General features: G+C 53.1%; 1 protein-coding gene across 4 annotated transcripts in view; it reads left to right on the top strand.

Annotated features, from left to right (window-relative positions):
• HOMER2 (homer scaffold protein 2) overlaps positions 1–15,425 on the top strand; it is a 90,577-nt gene that overhangs the window by 49,794 nt on the left and 25,358 nt on the right. For all 4 annotated transcript variants that reach the window (XM_044230296.1, XM_044230293.1, XM_044230294.1 and 1 more), the window contains exon 3: positions 6,169–6,300. In XM_044230296.1, coding sequence (XP_044086231.1) covers positions 6,169–6,300 — 132 coding nt within the window. The remainder of the gene's footprint in view (positions 1–6,168; positions 6,301–15,425) is intronic.

Here is a 15,425-nt window from a genome sequence, read left to right as displayed (position 1 = left end):
TTCTTGTTATTGTTATTATATTATTGTCGTTATTATTATTATTTTCTTCTATTTTATTATTACCTCTGTTGTTATTGTTATTGTTGTTGTTATTGTTTTATTATTGTTATTTTCTTCTATTATTATTATGACCTCTGTTATTGTTGTTATTGTTATTATTATTGTTGTTGTTATTATTATTTTCTTCTATTCTATTATTATTATTATTACCTCTTCCCTTCTCTGGGCTTCTGAGCGGGCATCGCCGCGCCTCGTGCCGGGATGTTCTGCTAGGGGTGGTGAATCAGGCTGACCCGCTTCCTTTTATCTGTCGATGCTGTCACTTCATCTGCTGTCCTCGAGCTGGGTTTGCACGGGTGTCGGTGGAGTTATCCAAGGATACATTGGGCTTAAATACAGATAAAACGACTTGCTTTGAGAAAGTGCTTTTAGTCCTCTTAGCTGGGCTTTTAGTGATTTGTCCAAGGGTCAGGCGCTCTCTCCTCCAGCTCTGCGGCTCCTGAAGGCTGCGGCGGTGCCGTGGCGCGCGAGCCAAACCAGGCAGCTAAGAGAAATCAGATGGGGGGGGGTGTGGAGGGGAGGGGGGCTGACCCCGGAGCTGTGGAACAGAGCCAGCTCAGGGTTGGCGTGGGGGACCCGTCAATTTAGGGAGTCACTTGCAGAGTGGGAACCCGGCCGTGGGACGCCACTGGAATTCAGAGACGGTTGTGGTGGTGAGTGCCCAGTGCAGGTGTGTGGGTGGGGGAGCCGCTGGAGGCGGGGTGAGGAAGGGACCTAGGGCACAGGCTGGCTGACTTCTGGGCAGATGAACGGACCCTCCTTCTCTTGTGAGACAAGAGAATAAGGGGCGGGGGCTGGGGTCGGGAACTAAATCACAGGCTGGGGGACACCTCCCCACTGACTCATTTGCATGTGGTGACAGAAAGGGAGCAGTGAGCTGGGCAGTTGTTTGGGGGTCTGGGATCCTTGCTCGGAGTGGGCACGGCGGGGATCTGCGGAGCGTCTGCCGCCGATTGCACCCACCGGCTGAAGTCCCGCGAACAAGCCAGATGGGTGCCTCGCAGTACGGGTTTGCCTCCTGAGATAAAGAGCACCCTGTGCGAGTTACATGCTTCCCACAGCAGAAAATGCCACCTGAGACACAGTAAATTGCATCTCTCTGAACTTTCCCAGAGTCAGCACTTGAGTTTTTGAGTAAATTATATACATTCTGGCATGCGGTGGTCCTTCTGGCAGCTGAAAGCAGAGCCCAGATAATGGCAATTGAAAGGCACTGGAGAGGGGCGCCTGGGCAGCTCAGTCAGTTAAGCCTCTGCCTTCAGCTCAGGTCATGATCCCAGGGTCCTGGCATCAAACCCCGCATAGGCTGCTTCTCCCTCTCGCTCTGTCTGCTGCTCCCCCTGCTTGTGCGCTCTCTCTGTCATATAAACAAAATCTTAAAAAGAAAGAAAGGAAGGAAAGAAGGAAGGCATCAGGAAACTACAGGAAGGGAGGAAGGAAGGAGAGGGAAGGAAGGAAACCATAGAAACCATAGAAACACCGTGAACACAAGGGACTGAATTTCCAGAGACGTAAGGACTGCTCAGAGATGACTATGGCAGTTGGCAGTGGTCAGCTCTTTTCTGCTGTGAGCGTTTGCCAGGCCAGGCTGCAGGTGGATGCTGCTGGGGGAGAAGAGAAGCTCCCGGGGCAGGGAACAGTGGGGGCCAGAGGGTCTTTAGGCCATGGCTGGCTTCCCCACTAGGTGTGGCTGAACGGCAGGTGTGCGTGGGTCTGCAGGGACAGGCTGAATGTTTCTGCGGGTCGAGTAAAATTCCCCTCATATTTAGTGCTTAGAACGAAGACCTGCCCAAGGGGTCTAGAAGGGAATAGCAAAGGCACAAGAGCCCCAGAGACAGCGGGCGGGCGGGGGGGGGGGGCGTCTCTGTACCCTCCTCCCCTGGGAAGGGCACTCGCCGGTGCGGCAAGAGGTAGAGGCTGAAAATCCATGCTCGACTCCCAGGAAAAGCAGAGCAGGAGGGCCTTGGGAGCTAGAATGAGAGACTGGGGAGCGAGTGGCCAGACACATGGCCAGCTTCTCCTGCTGAGGTTCGCCAGATTTGGAAGTTAAAATTTGGAAGGCCTCAGAGCAAAGCTGGGGACGTCTGACAAACAGAACTGAATCTCCTGAAGCTTCTTGGGGAAGTGGAGATAGAGACCTGCCAGGCTCCCCGGAGAAAGCCCTAGAGGGCCTGCCCTGAGGCAGAGGGAGCCTCACCAGACCGGGAAATGGGGCCCTGACCCAGCTCCATCCCACAGCGAAATAGGGGTATCCTGGACTCCTACCTGCCCAGCAGACAAGGGGGGAAACGTCTTTTGTAGGCGACAATATCCCGTGGAACCCTAACAAGTCCTTTCATACCCATTTCCCACCATACAGTGAAAAAGGCTGGACACCCAGAGATGCAAGACCGTAGGCCTAGAATCAAGAGAAGCAAATCCCAGATAGTAGAAGCAGGTTCCGGCACAATGCAGACATTAGAGTCAGCATCAAGCATTTCTAAAGAACTATGATTATTATCGTCAAGGAAATAGAGGGGAAAATGGACTAAGTAGATGACAGGAAGGAGGATATCCCCCAAAGACTTAGACGTTTTTTTTTTTTTTTTAAAGAATCAAATGAACATTCTAGAACTAAAAAAAATGCAGTCTAAAGTTGAGTTCAGTGACTCAGTTTAGCAGCAGATGGGTTCTGTCAGGAGCTGGGATTAGTGAACTGGGGGACAGACCGATAGAACATATCCAGATTGAAACAGAGAGAACCAAGAATCAGGGTGATAAGAACCGGTAGGAACATGAACTGTGTTGGGCGCACTCGGGAGGTCTAGCATATGTGTACTTGGAGCCCCAGAGGAGAGCAGAGAAGACGGAGCAGAAGCGGTGTTCTTAGAATGGTTGAGAATTTTCCAGAAAAAAGAAAGAAAGAAAGAAAGAAAATTGAGTCTACAGGTTTGAGAAGCTAAATGAACCCCCAGCAGGATACAGATTGAGTTCCTGAAGCCTGTTCGTCCATACTTTATATTCCTCTTAACCACTTACTAACTGTGTGACCTTGAACGTGTCATTTGACTTTGTTGAGCCTCAGTTTTCCCATCTGTAAAAATGGGGATGAGAAAGAAGATGGTGTGAAAAAGTGCCTTGGGAATTATTACACTGTAAAGAAATACCAGGGGTCCTCGCCTTTGTTATTCCAGCCTGACTGACCCTGGGACAGTGTTTGGGGTGAGCTCTGGAGGTATGTCCTGTACTCCGCTCAGCCTCTGTCCTCTGCCTTTCAAGAGGCTTTGGGGAGGGATTCTGGAGGCTGACTTAGAAGCATAGGAGCACAAAGATCTAGAAAGAATCAGGATTCTGAATGGGTCTGGTGATTGCTTCGCCCTCCCAGAATTCTGGTAATTGGGAGGCGACTGGGGTTGGCTTTCTGGGATCACGTGATCCACTCCGATCCAGCGCCCGGCCACACACCTGCCCTCAGCCTGCTCTGATTGCACCGTATCAGTCCTGCCTGGGGCTGAGCCAGACCCCAGTCAACCTCTGAGGTCCCAGAAGCATTTCTTCATGCTCGCCCCTGGTTTAGGTCTGCATTTTCCATGCCCCACTGCCCTGCCCCCATCTCTGATAGTGTCGGGTGACAGCAGGCAGAGCTCTGGACCCGCTCTGCTTGCAACAGTTATCTGAAAAATGCTTGATCACGTGTCTTCACTCGCGTGAACTCTGGTGTTCTAGGAGTTATGACGGTCAAAGGGAAAGGACGGGGAGTTCAGTGGAGGCATCCATGGTGCAGAATGAGAAGCGTGTTGTACAGAAATTCCAAATGCAGGTTTCTGAGTCTTTTCTCTAGGCTCTGCTCCTTACCAGGTCGTTTCCCCTGTGACCTGGAGGGGATAGTCCCACCGCACGTGTCACACGAGCTGATGGAAGTAAGCCATTCAGGACATGCTCAATACGTAGCAATTGCTGTTCTTTGTATTAACTTCCAGAAGTAATTTTGGCAAATAAACAAGGTTTGTACTTGAGCTAATGCCTCCTTAGAAAAGTCAGTAGGGGGCAGGGCGCCTGGGGAGCTCAGTCCTTAAGCGTCCGCCTTCAGCTCAGGTCATGATCTTGGGGTCCTGGGATGGAATCCTGCATCCGGCTCCCTGCTCAGCAGGGAGCCTGCTTCTCCCTCTCCATGCACCTCTCCCCCTGCCCGTGCTCAGTCTCTCATGCTCTCGCTCTCTCTCAAATAAATAAAATCTTTAAAAAAGAGAAAAAGAGAGCTCAGTAGGCATTCATACACACATAGCGATGATACCTCTGTTTCTAGAGGCGACTCTGACTCTGACTCCCTGTTTGGGTCTCTTTATTAGTTAAAGCAAATAATCGGCTGACGTTCCCACCATGGAAAGGGAGGCCATGCTCCTCAGCGTCTTCTTTTCCGTTTTATCAGTAATGAGTGGAGCTGACTGTCGAGAACGCACATTTCCTTAATAAGGAAAACTGCTAGTAGATTCGTCCTTTAGCATACTTACAGGCACCCCGCAGAGATACGTGGGTGCAGTTCCAGACCAAGGCAGTAAAGCCAGTGTCACGATTAAGCACGTTACATGAGCCTTGTGGTTTCCCACAGGCTTGTCACGTGTGTGCTGCGTCCGTCCGCTCCGCGTGCCGCAGCAGGACTTGGGGAAAAGTCCACGCCTTAATTAAAAAATGCAGTTTTATTGCAGAAAATGCTAACAATCCCCTGAGCTTTCGGTGAGTTGCCGTCAGCGATCACGGGTCATCATCCCAAGGACAGGAATTGAGAATGTTTGAAATACTACAAGAATAATCCAGATGTGACACCGAGAGGCGAACGGAGCAAAAGCTGTTGGGACGGCAGCGCCCGCAGGGTTGCCGCGAACCTTCAGTTGGTAGAAAGTGCGGTTATCGGTTATCGGGGTACGGGACAAAGCGAAGCCGCGGAGCCAGGTGTGCCCGCACTCAGAAGGCTGTGTTTCTGCTCAGATCGTCACAGACTCTTTCACGGGGGCCGTGAGCTGTGGGTTCTGCCGTCCAGCCTGGTACAGTCATCCGCTTTCCCCACGAGTGTCCCTGGGAGGCCTAGGGCTTCGAAGGGCTTCTGCCGGGATGAGCCTCCTGCTGATTACTCACTAACACTTCTGGATCGTTCAGCGGTTGTTTGTTTACACGGCTCTCCCCTCTTCCTACTTCTGTCGCGGGAGGATCAGGAGTCCGGCCTCTTCCGCCCCTTGTCCTCGGTGAGCAGCGTGCTGGGCGAGTAGATGCTCGGTAGACGCCGAAGGCCGGACCCCACCGGGGCTGGAGGGCCTCCTTTTACCCCCGCTTCACTCGGTGCCCTCGTTCCCCTGCCGGGGTCTCCAAGAGGCTGATCTGCGGGCTCCAGCCCTGCGCCCGCGGAGTCTCTGGCTTCTGGGTGGGGCCGGCCGCTGGCAGGGACCACAGGGCAGAAGCGAAGGTATCGGTTCTGGGGGCTCCCCTCCGGGGGGATGCTGGGCGCAGACTCGTCTGTCAAGACAGCCTGTGGCTGCCAACCATGACCCTGGCCTTCTGCAGCCTGTGGCCCCTTCCTCCCCTCGTCCTTTCAGGCCACGGAGGGGACACCATTGAGCGCCCAGTTCCTGCACCCCTGCCAGCAGCTTCTCTACACCCCGCCCGTACCGCGACCGTTGCTTTCTCTGTAAATTAACCGTCCACGGTCATCCTGGTCGGAGCATGGCTGTTCCTTCTTGTCGGGGAACGGTGAGCCCCAGTCTCTGATGGAGCACACGGGGGCTCCACGTGCTTGAAAAGGGACGTAGCGCGGCTCCTCCGAGAGTGTGCGGCGTGGCTGGCTCTCCCGTGTAGGCTATTGGTGCCCCGGAGCTTTGGGGGAAATAAACAGCAGTTTGGGAAACTAGTCTCTCCTTAGAGCAGACTTTTCCCCGCCAACTGTAAGATCTTATTGTAGAGCGACTGTCTGTTTTGGGGTCTTTGCAAGGACCCCTGATTATGGGTGTGTGTCTGATGCGGCGGAGGCTGTGCTGGGAGGCCCCGGGGGCAGCCGCCGTGGGGCGAGGGTGCGCGCTGGGTGCTCCGCCCAGGTCAGACCCAGCGTTCAGCTCCTCTTCTTCTGGCTCTTTCCTGCAGGTGATCATCAACAGCACCATCACGCCCAACATGACCTTCACCAAGACGTCGCAGAAGTTCGGGCAGTGGGCTGACAGCAGAGCCAACACCGTGTTTGGCCTGGGGTTCTCCTCGGAGCAGCAACTGACGAAGGTAAGGCGGTCGTCCTGTCGCACACTCTGGTCCCTCGGTCCCCGGATGCCGCCGCTGGACAGGATTCCTCTCCAGGCTGTGATCGGAGCCCCTCCGGTGCCGCAGGGCTGCCCAACCCGATGACATTTTAGAGACCCCAGGTGCCCCAAAGTGGAGCCGTAGTTGGAGAAGGAAAGCTCACGTGCCACCTGCCCCTGCAGAGCCTGAGGTCGCGGCCCCAGCAAACCAGCAAACCGCTCTACCTGTGGTTCTTTTCCCATGTGGGGTCACCCCGATCCCTGGGTCCCACATGCACCTGACAGCCGTCAGCATCAGTGACCCATTAGCAGAGGGTGGGGCTGCCGAATACCGACAGCACACAGTTCCTTCCTGGGGTCCCCATACTCCTTAAAAGGTCACAGTGTTTGGGGTGCAGGTTGCTTTTTTCCCCCTGGGGAAAGGATTCATAGCTTTGATTTGATTCTCTGATGGGGCTTGGGACACACTCTGCAGACAGTCAAAAAGGTGTCGAGGAGCCGGTGGTGACCGAACACAGCTAGAGAACCCCAAGGTCTGTTGGAACAGTCTGAGCGCCTCGGATGGCGGGACAGAGCTTCTCTGGGCGAAGGGGTCTTGTCGTCGTAGGCTGCTGGAAGAGCCGTGCAGGGTGCGGGGAAGGCCTTGCCCGAGAGCAAGCCTGGCTAGTTTACAGGACACAGAACTTACAGGAAGGATGTCAGAGGGTCTTGGGGAATCTGAGGGAGTGTGGAAAGGGAAGGGCCAGAGGCGGGCTGGCTGCAGGAGGCTTGGCTTTAAGACTTATCTCTAGACAGTTGCTGTGAACGTACTTCTGAGCTGTGGCCAGGCCCACGCGGTGCCCGGTGCTGAGAAGACAGAGCTGTGGTCCGTCCCCGAGGCATTCACAGAATCCCAGATTCCAGGGGACTTGACTGGGTCGCTGGGTATGGACCTGGCTGCTTGGGCTCGCTGTGTATACTGAAGACAGCTTTCGGGGGAGGGCGGTGGAGACAGGTGGGGAAGCCACCATGCAGGGGCCCACAGATTTGCACCTCGCGTCGGTCAAGCACACGAGAGCACAGGCTGTGTGCACACACGCACCTACACACTTCTGCACACACGCATATTTCTGAGGAGGCCTGCGGCCCGCAAGGCAGCCATCCTACCTCCAGCACAAAGGAGCCCTGATGGAGGACACCCCACGGACCGTCCTCTTTGGCATCTCCACGTACTTCCATGGGGATGCCACTCCCTAGAGCCCCAGAGACCGGAGATGGCCTGGTGGCCCTCTGGGCATCCCTGTTGTGCCTGCAAGCTCGCAGAAGCATTCTTTCCTGGGTGACAAAACCTCCCCTCCAGGGGTGCCCGAGCGCCTCAGTCCATTAAGCATCTGCCTTCAGCTCAGATCATGAGCCCAGAGTCCTGGGATCAAGTCCTGCGTCGGGGCTCCCTGCTCAGCGAGGATCCTGCTTCTCCCTCTCTCTCTGCCCCTCCCCCTATCCGTGCTCTCTCACTGTCTCTCCAGTAAAAACATAAAATCTATAAAAAATAATAATAAACCTCCCTTCCAGTTCATCAGGGCCTGACACAGGGAAGGAAGCAAAATTCTTGTGTCTGGGTCTTCGGGTGTCATTGTGGAAACAATGTCCTTTGGTCCCCGGACTCGTGTGCTGTCCCTCAGAGGGGAAGCGGCACGTCCCACGCGTCTGGAAAGCGTGTGTCGCGGCAGGCAGCCCCGTGGCGTTCTGCATGGTGGGAGGACTGAGAATCCTTCTCTTCATTTTGCGGAGAAGGCAGTTTGCTGGTTTGAGCCAGTGCTGTGTGGTGGAGACGACCTCAGGCAGGTCTCTGAGCGGCGGGACCCGCAGCGCCCACCGAGTCTGTCAGGTGAGGATGAGTCACTGTGTCCTGTGGACGAAGGGGCCAAGGCAGGCGACTCTTGACCGAGCACCTCGGTGCTCACGCCAGGGAACGAGGCCGAACCGGGGGCCGCGGCGGGATCACTGTGGTTGGCGGTGGGCACACGGCCCGCCAGAGGTCGGGGTGGCCTGGAGAGCAGGAGTGAGTTGTCAAGGTCACATGGTGCCCAGGCCAGTGTGTCTGTGAGCCTTGTGGGCAGGCCCTGGGCTGCCAGGAGGAGAAGGTCTGGGTGTCCCTAGATTGGCCCTAAGGATTCCCTTTGGCGCGGAGGCGGGGAGCTGGGGAGGCTGTCGTAGTCCACTGGGGCTGTCAGGACCCGGGCCACACACAGCAGAGCTGCGGTCTCAGAGCTCGGGGGGCCGGAAGGCTGTGACCAGGGCGCCGGCACCGTCCTCTTCGGGGGAAGGCCTGCTGCCGGGTTGTTTGCCAGCACCTTCTCGTGGTGCTTTCCCGTGCTGGAAAGAGAGCGGGGGGCTCTGTGGGGTCTCTTATGAGGGCGCCTGTCCCATTTATGCGGGCTTCACCCTCCTGAGGTGAGAGGTGACTTCATCACCTCTCGGTGGCCCTACCTCCTGATCCCTCACCCTGGGGCCTAGGATCTCAACATATGAACTTGAGGGGGTCACAGGCTTCCAGCCAGTTGCAAGCACTCATGTGGGATGTGAGTGTCTTCAGACTCCAGTTCCACGGGACCCCCCTGGGTTCCACTGATGTCGCTCTTCCCAAATCTCTTTGTCACTAACCTTCCAAATTTGTTTCTTCCCGGTCCCTGCCCAGGCAGTGAGGCCCCTGACCATTTTCCCAAGGTTCAGGGCAGATCATGCCCCCAGGCCACCTGCCCTGTGCACACCGGACAATGAGACGTTCCGAGTCACGTCCCCGGGGGAGGACCTCCCTTTTCTGTTATCCTCTGCACGACAGCAGCAGCATGAGTAAACCCCTGACACCCCGGGAGAGAGGCTGTGGCCAGGATGTGGGGGTGTGAGGATGGGCAAGGCTGTGGCCAGAGCCCAGCCCGGGACTTGAGACCGTGGCCTATGAGAGATTTCAAGCCAAGAAGGAAAGCACGCGGCTTAGAGCCATAGGCAGGTTTTCCCGGCAGACTGGGTTGTTCTGGTCCCGATCAGGGATGACGAGGGCCTGAGTAGGAGCCGGAAGGACTTGGGCACCACGGAGGAGCTGAACCGGGGGGACCTGGTGAGTGAACGTGGGAGGCAGGGGCTCTGGGATGAGGACGGACAGACAGACAGAGGGAACTGCTGTTTTCAGAAACAAAGAACAGGGCTGTGAGAATCCGAGAATTTATGTGACGTGGAAGCAGGTATGATGGTGATTTGCTGAACAAATGGTACCAGCACCCGTCCGAAGTGGACAGCAGATTGGGTGCCTGTCCCCTCTGAAGGAGCACCTGGAGGTGGCCGTGGTGTGGGGGCGCGGAGGACACTTGGGAGCAGCCCCACCACACCCCCGTGTCTCCTCCCCACACTGGCTGGTGTCCTCACGCCTCCGGGGGAGCCCGCAGAGAAGCAGAGGCTCCCGTGGGAGGCAGGGCCCCAGCGCCCCTGACCCCGCCCGACGCTCCGGGCCTTCCAGAAGCGCCGACGGCTGACAGAATCGCTCTCGGGGGCCTGGAAGAATTTCTTCCCTCTTCGGAGGAATCAGAGGAGCTGGGAAGCATCAACGGAGAACGTTTCTAATGAAAAGAATCGAAAGCAGGGAGAACCCCAAGACAGAAACAAGAACACATTGTTGACGTTCCCTCCCTGGGCCTCTGAGACCCGGGGAGGCCTCAGGCCGTGCCTGCCTCCCCGCGCACCCCTCACTCCCCCAGGCCGAGGGAAATGTCCTGTCATCACGGAGGAGGCCCCGTCTCCCTGAGTCCCTCGGCCGCCTCGGGTGACGCTGGTCGGACCTGCCGTTCGGGTGTCTCCTTTGTTCAGAATGCTTCAGGTCACCCTTTTCCCCTTCTCCCTGAAGGGAACGATTAGCCACACACGGATAAACTGCCGTCAAGTGAGGCTGGCAGTCTCGACAAGTGGCAATTAGCCGGCAGAGAGGAGCTCAGGCCCGAGGGGACGGCTGCGGCCGCACGTTCCTGACTCCTCCGGGTAGCGCCCGCGGTCCGGGGAGAGGGCTCGGTAAATCACGCCCCGGGCCTGGGCGAGGGAAAAGACCTGTGGCTATTTTCGCTTAAGAACAATTTACACTCCGTCTCTCTCTACCCCCCGGAAGGAAAATAGGTGCCTTAGTCTTTGCTACTCCCATGATAAGGACCCCTTCACACCACAGTCCCCAAAGCACTACAGGGACACTGTCTGCCCTTGAGACAGGCGTTCCAGAAACGATAGCAGCTGCATATTCCCAGAGGTAAGCGGGGGCTGATCGGTCCGCCTCAGCCCTCCTGAAGACCCTGGGAAGCGGCTTGCCTGAGCTGATAAAAGAACAAGCTGCTGGACAGAGACCCAGGGAGGGCGAGGCGAACGTGAGCGTGAACCAGTGGTGGAGGGGAACGTTCTCTCCAGCAGCTGACCTCGAGGGGCCGCTGTCCCAGGTTGGGCTCCGTGTCACTTATCACAGACAGAAGGAAGCCCATCCTGCCACAGAGGGGCTGATCCGGGATGGCGCTGATAGTGCTGTGTGACTGATTTGTCTAAAGTCACACACACACACACACACACGCAGCGCAGCGTTTGCTGTTGACCCATTTTAATGATTTCGTCTGTCATTCAGATGTGTATCGTTAGGTTCATCAAGTCCGTGCTATTGTAGGAACATTGCTCTCTCTTCTACCTCTCCTATTTCAGGGCCATTGTTTTAGAGTGGGGGAGATTAATCATTCTTTTGATATGTTGTAGGGAGAATGCTTTGGGCTACAAGTAACAGGGAACAGTCACAGTGCTAAAGCAAATAGCCTTATTCTTTTCATACAAAACTCAAGTCCTGAGGCAGGCCATTGCCAGCATCCATACGGTGGCCCTATGACGTTGGCTGTGAGGGCTGTGCGTGACTGTTTCTTTTATTGGCCTTTTCCTCATGGTGCTAAGATGGCTTCTCAAGCTCTGTCCATCACATCTGCATTCATGACAATAGGGAGAATGCAGAAGGGTCCCTTGTGAGCTCCCGTGGCAGCTCCTTGGGTCCGAAGTCAGTCTTCAGTTCCTGGGCCACCTTCCCACAGCAGGGGTTGGGGGCTGCAGAGAGAATTAGGTTGTTAGGACCAGCTTAGACTAGTTCTCATTCTTTCCCACCTGGGAAATTTCCTGCTCTGATCCAATTTGAGATGTTATTAAGCCAAGAGAAAACAAGAAATGGATTCTGAATAAGCAAGTAGCGTCTGCCGTAGGGTCTTCGATGGTCAAGGCCAAAACAAAAAACAAAACAAAACAAAAAAACAAAAAACCCACAAATGAAACAACGGTCTTTCATTTCTGGCATGATAATGATGAAAAAAATGATGATTTTAATTTTTTTTAACAGATTATTAGTACAAGTTTAAACACTACAGAAAATGATCCTAATAAGTAAAGATGTGAGAATTTGGAATACATTTCAGAAACCTGGATGCTTTGAATATCCTTTGATCTGTTGGGTTTCATTTATTGGCATCTATTCTAAGGAAATAATTATACCTGAGCACAGATTTCACTGTAAGAATTTTCCTCGCAGCATCATTTGTAACAGCAAAAGCAAAAAAAAGCAAGAACACTGTCCACATGTCCAGCGGTAAGAATCCAGGCTAAATAAACTCCAGTATATCCTTCAGGATATTGTGCTGTATGGCAGTTCAGAAGCTGTAACAGAATCTTGTATGATTACATGGAAATATTAATGTTGCACCATTAATTGCAAAAGCGGCTATAAAATGAGGTGGACGACATGGTTCTGGTTTTGAGAAGAGATATGTGTAATGGGACACCAGGAGGGCTCAGTCCGTTGAGAGTCTGACTCTTGATTTTGGCTCAGGTCGTGATCTCAGGGTCATGGGATCGAGCCCCGCATTGGGCTCTCTGCTCAGCAGGGAGCCCACTTCTCCTGCCCCTGCCTGTCTCTCTGCCTCCTTGTGATCACTCTCTCTGTCAAATAAATAAATAAAATCTATCTATCTATCTATCTATCTATATATATAGATATATATATATATGTAATGGATACATACACACAGGAAGCTATTGGACGTGTATGTAGTCAGTGCATATCATTGGGTGGTAGGACTATAGGTTTAAAAAATATTTTTTTCTAAGCTACCCTTCTAAATTCACAAGCATATGTGATATTTTAGAATAAAGGGGAAGATTAGAAAACTGTAGATTTGAAGTCAGGGGATTTTTTCACGGAAGGACAATCCTCTGGGGGCCTTTGGCTGCTGCCGGGTTTCCATTATTATCCATAATGCTAGGATTAGCATCTTTGTATTGAAGCCTTTTTTTTTTTTTAATGTACTCAATTTTTCCATAGAATTGTTTCCCAGAAGTGGTATCACTAGGTCAGTGGGTATGAATGCTTTTTTCACTGATGATCCCCATTTCCAAATTGCTTCTCGGTGGGGCCATGCCGCCCACACAATGGCCTGGAAATATCTTGTCCACACTGGGTATTCTAATTGTATTTAATGTTTGCTAATTTAGCGAGCAAAGAATAGTACCTCATTATTGCGATTTGCATTTCTGGCGGGACTGAACAGTCTCTTTTATCAGTTGCTTACTTACCGTGTTTTGTTTTTTTTTTTATTAGTGAATTTTGCCGTTTATCTATTGGGCTCTTCATTTTTTCCATGTGCACAAACTCTTTCTCTGCTAGAGAACGGGGTGCCAGCCTAGCTACAGATATTCCCCCCTCAGGTGGCTATTTCCCTTCTGATTTCATGTTTTTCCCTTTTCCTGTTCAAAAGCTTTAAATGGTTGCGTAGTCGAGTCTGTCACTCCCGTGATTTTTCTTTTATTTCTTCCAAGTTTAGATAATTACCCTCTCACCCTTCAAGCAGGAGTTTGATAAATGTTCAATTCTGTTTGCATCCAGATTTTTATTTTTATTTTATTATTTTTTTAGTAGATTTTATTTATTTATGTGACAGAGAGAGAGGGAGAGAGAGAGAGAATGCAGGGGGAACGGCCGGCAGAGGCAGAGGGAGAAGCGGGCTCCCCTCTGAGCATGAACCTGCTGGCGGGGCTGGATCCCAGGACCCTGGGGTCATGACCCGATCAGAAGGCAGACGCTTAGCCGACTGAGCCACCCAGGTGCCCCACACATGCAGATTTTTGAAAAACATGCTTACTCCTTTACCTCACTGAAAGTGTATCATGCACCTCGTTTGTAGTAGGGATTTAAACTCGTTTCTCTCTGTTGACTGAAGTTGTATCACACGTTACACATCCAGTCATTTCTCCCCGTCCGTGTCCCCAGCTCACGCTGGTATCAGTGGTCGGGTCTGTTACCATTGTGCGTCTACTGATAGCCCATCTTTTAGATCGATTATTTATTTAAAATTTATCCGGTAGGGTTTATCCTACTTCATTGCATTTTAACTTCTGTTCTGGAATTTTCTTTTCTTTTTTTTAAAAGATTTTATTTTTTTATTTGACAGACAGAGATCACAAGTAGACAGAGAGGCAGGCAGAGAGAGAGAGAGGAAGAAGCAGGCTCCCTGCTGAGCAGAGAGCCCGATGTGGGACTCGATCCCAGGACCCTGGGACCACGACCTGAGCTGAAGGCAGCGGCTTAACCCACTGAGCCACCCAGGCGCCCCATGGAATTTTCTTTTCTGATTCTCACCCGTTTGAGTGTAAAACCAAACCCTCTACAAAGTCAGAGTTTCTCTGGGGACAGAAACCCAATCTTTCTTGCGTATCTCGGTGTCCCCAGAACAGCCTCTGGCACATAGCCATAACGAGTTCCTATTTCTGAATCAATGAATTTTATGGCGCTCTCTTACTAAAGGTCGTGGTTTCCTGGCTTTTTCACTTTTATTTTTTACTTGAAGAAATTAACCAAACGAAGGCCAGAGAAGCCCAAGTTCCCTTGGCTGTGCCCCTGCCGCACACCCAGCAAAGCCGCATCTCTTCTCCTCCGGTGGTGCCGAGGTGCGTCGTCGTCGGGCCGCTGCACAGAGGAGGAGGCGGGACTCGGCGTGGTTCCGTGGCCTGCGTTGGAAAGGCTGGTGAGGGTCAGCGCTGAGCAGCTTGCCTGAGCTAGCCGGGAAGCAGGGAGATCTCAGCACACGTAGTGTCCAGTGTTGGTGTCTGATGGGCTGTGTGATGCTGGCGCCTCTGAGACCCCCCTCCATGCCGTCCTTCTCGGTATCCCGAGCGCCCGAGCGTGGCGGTGGCCGCAGTGACCACAGCCACTCCAGCGGCTCTTCTCTTCGCATCCCTGTGAGCCAAGAGTGTGTGTCCTTTTCCCTTTGCTGAGATGCTCGAGGCGGTTATTACTGGGAATGACACCATCACTTTGCAGTCCTCCGGGGACGTGTGTTATAGACGGACGTGTGACAGCTGTTCGCAGTCTCCCTCCTGCAACTGAGAAGGACAGTGGCTCGATGGAGTGGAGGAGAGGAATGGAGCTGGCCGGGGCCCCCACTCCTTGTCGGTATTCTTTGCCTCGGGCCTGTCTTGGCCTTCAAGGTCCCCACGGCCTATTTCAAGTTGAAGCTTTGACAGGTAATTTTCTTCGAAAGAGGGAGCCAGTACGATTCTATCTTACATTTTAAGGTAATGGGGCTTCTCTTTGCGAATGGAAAATCTAATCGGTAAATACTTAGCAACTGCCATGGGCAAGACTTTCGGCGTCCTTGTGGGCACAAGGCGGTAACTGGAGGCATGGAAGATGGATCTGGGTCCAAGTTCAGGTTTACATTTATTATTATTATTTATTAGCTGTGTGGTCATGGGCTTGACCAGCCTAAGGCTGCCGTTTCTCATCTATCCTACAGAGTAGTGGTGAGGAGCCCAAGAGAGAACGTGAGTTAAGAAGCCATTAAACTCGTTAACATACAGATGTGGTTGTCCTGTGGGACCAGGGGAGGAGGGTAGGGCCATGAAGGTGTGTCCAGGACGGAGAAGGAAGAAGCCATTGGAGCCGAAGGTCGATACCCTAGGAGGAGGGTCTCCAAGAGTAGAACCAGGGTCTTCACCAGGTAGGGATGGTCAGGGTGAAGTAGGAGAAAGAGGGAATGCAGGCCCCAAGCTCTGTCCAGAAGTGACTGGCTCTGTCAA

This window comes from Neovison vison, chromosome 13, assembly GCF_020171115.1.
Source record: "Neovison vison isolate M4711 chromosome 13, ASM_NN_V1, whole genome shotgun sequence".
NCBI classification, from domain to species: Eukaryota; Metazoa; Chordata; class Mammalia; order Carnivora; family Mustelidae; genus Neogale; species Neogale vison.
This window is presented reverse-complemented; position numbering and strand designations above follow the sequence as displayed.